This window comes from Fonticula alba (genome assembly GCF_000388065.1).
Source record: "Fonticula alba strain ATCC 38817 unplaced genomic scaffold supercont2.5, whole genome shotgun sequence".
NCBI lineage: Eukaryota > Rotosphaerida > Fonticulaceae > Fonticula > Fonticula alba.
Window position 1 is genome coordinate 1,983,710 of NW_009242975.1, and position 1,324 is coordinate 1,985,033.

The 1,324-nt window shown below is 67.7% G+C and overlaps 1 protein-coding gene across 1 annotated transcript in view; it reads left to right on the forward strand.

The window, feature by feature from the left end:
• Positions 1–308: 308 nt before the first annotated feature.
• Positions 309–1,324, forward strand: part of H696_03598 (hypothetical protein) — a gene marked incomplete at both ends in the record, with an annotated part of 3,944 nt that continues 2,928 nt past the window's right edge. Inside the window, 2 exons of the mRNA XM_009497470.1 lie at positions 309–834; positions 998–1,279. Coding sequence (XP_009495745.1) covers positions 309–834; positions 998–1,279 — 808 coding nt within the window. The remainder of the gene's footprint in view (positions 835–997; positions 1,280–1,324) is intronic.

The window sequence follows — 1,324 nt, forward strand, 5'->3', positions numbered from 1 at the left end:
ACACACACACACACACATATACATATGCACAGGCAAGCAACTCCCACGTTCTGTCGGCTTGCCTGATCGACCGGATCGACGCCCTCAAGGCCGGCGACCTGGCCAATGCCACCCTCCTGCGGAATACGCTGGATCTGGTGCTGGTCCTGCGGACAGCCTTCGATGCGGCCCCGCCGTCAGCTGATGACGGGGCCGAGGAGCCGCCGGCACCCTTCGCCCTGCCGCAGACCGAAGACCACGCGCTGTACCTGGCGGACCTTGGTGAGGAGGAGCCGGCCCGGGGGGAGTACCAGTGGGATGTCCTGCTGATGAGTGATACCCTGAGCGCCGACCGGTCGCCCCTTTCCTCGGCCAGCAGCGTGCGGTCCTTCAGCAGCAGCCTCTTGGAGGCCGGTGTCGGAGGCTATGGCGCCAGCCCCTCACTGGTGCGCATGCGCACGGTCCAGATGCTGGAGTACTGCTTGGGCCACTGGTCCCTGGGACATGTGGACCCGGCCGCCGCCGACGCCGATGCGGCCCTGGTGGAAGACCCGGAGCCGTCGGTCTTCAAGCTGCGTCGTGCCCTGCTGTCGCTGGCTGACGTGCTGATCCGCCGGATTGACACCCTGCCCGACCGGCTGGCCTGCTCGCTGTCAGCCCTGCGCATCATGACGGCCTTGGCTGGCACCGGGTCGGATGCGGCCACCGCGCGCCACCATCTGGCCGTGCTGGTTGATACGGCCGGGCGAATTGCCCAGGCTCCGGTGCAGCCCTACGACTGGAGCAGCCCGCTGCCGAGCTCGGCCAGCCAGCTCTTCAGCCTGGCGGTGGGGAATCTCTCGAGCCCGAACTTTGGTGCGCGCACAGGGCGATGTGGGGCGGGAGCGGGGGGGAAGAGCTGCTCGGACAATTGCTATCCTTTTGGCCGTATTCGCCCTCGACAGGAGCAACGCATGCTTCACTCAGATACACACACACACACATGCATACGCACATGCTAACATGGCGCTTTGCTCAGCCGCTCGGAGTTGCACGCATGCGCTGCTGCACGAGCTCCTCCGCTCGATGTGCGATGCGATGCCGGACGGCCAGCGCCCGGAGCAGCCGGTGCTGGACGCCTTTGCCAAGGCACATGGCGCGCGCTTGCTCGTGTCGCTGACGTCGGTCTTCAGTCGGGAGCTGACCCTCACTTCGGGTCCGGCTTCCGGGGCGGATCCCCTGTCGGTGGGCGACATCCTTGGCCTGGCGGTGGCCTTGGCCGACTACACCGGGCTGCAGGCGGCGGCCGCGGCGTCCGATGGTACGGGCGACCCGGCGGGCCTGTCTGCGGCGGGCGGGCTGGCTG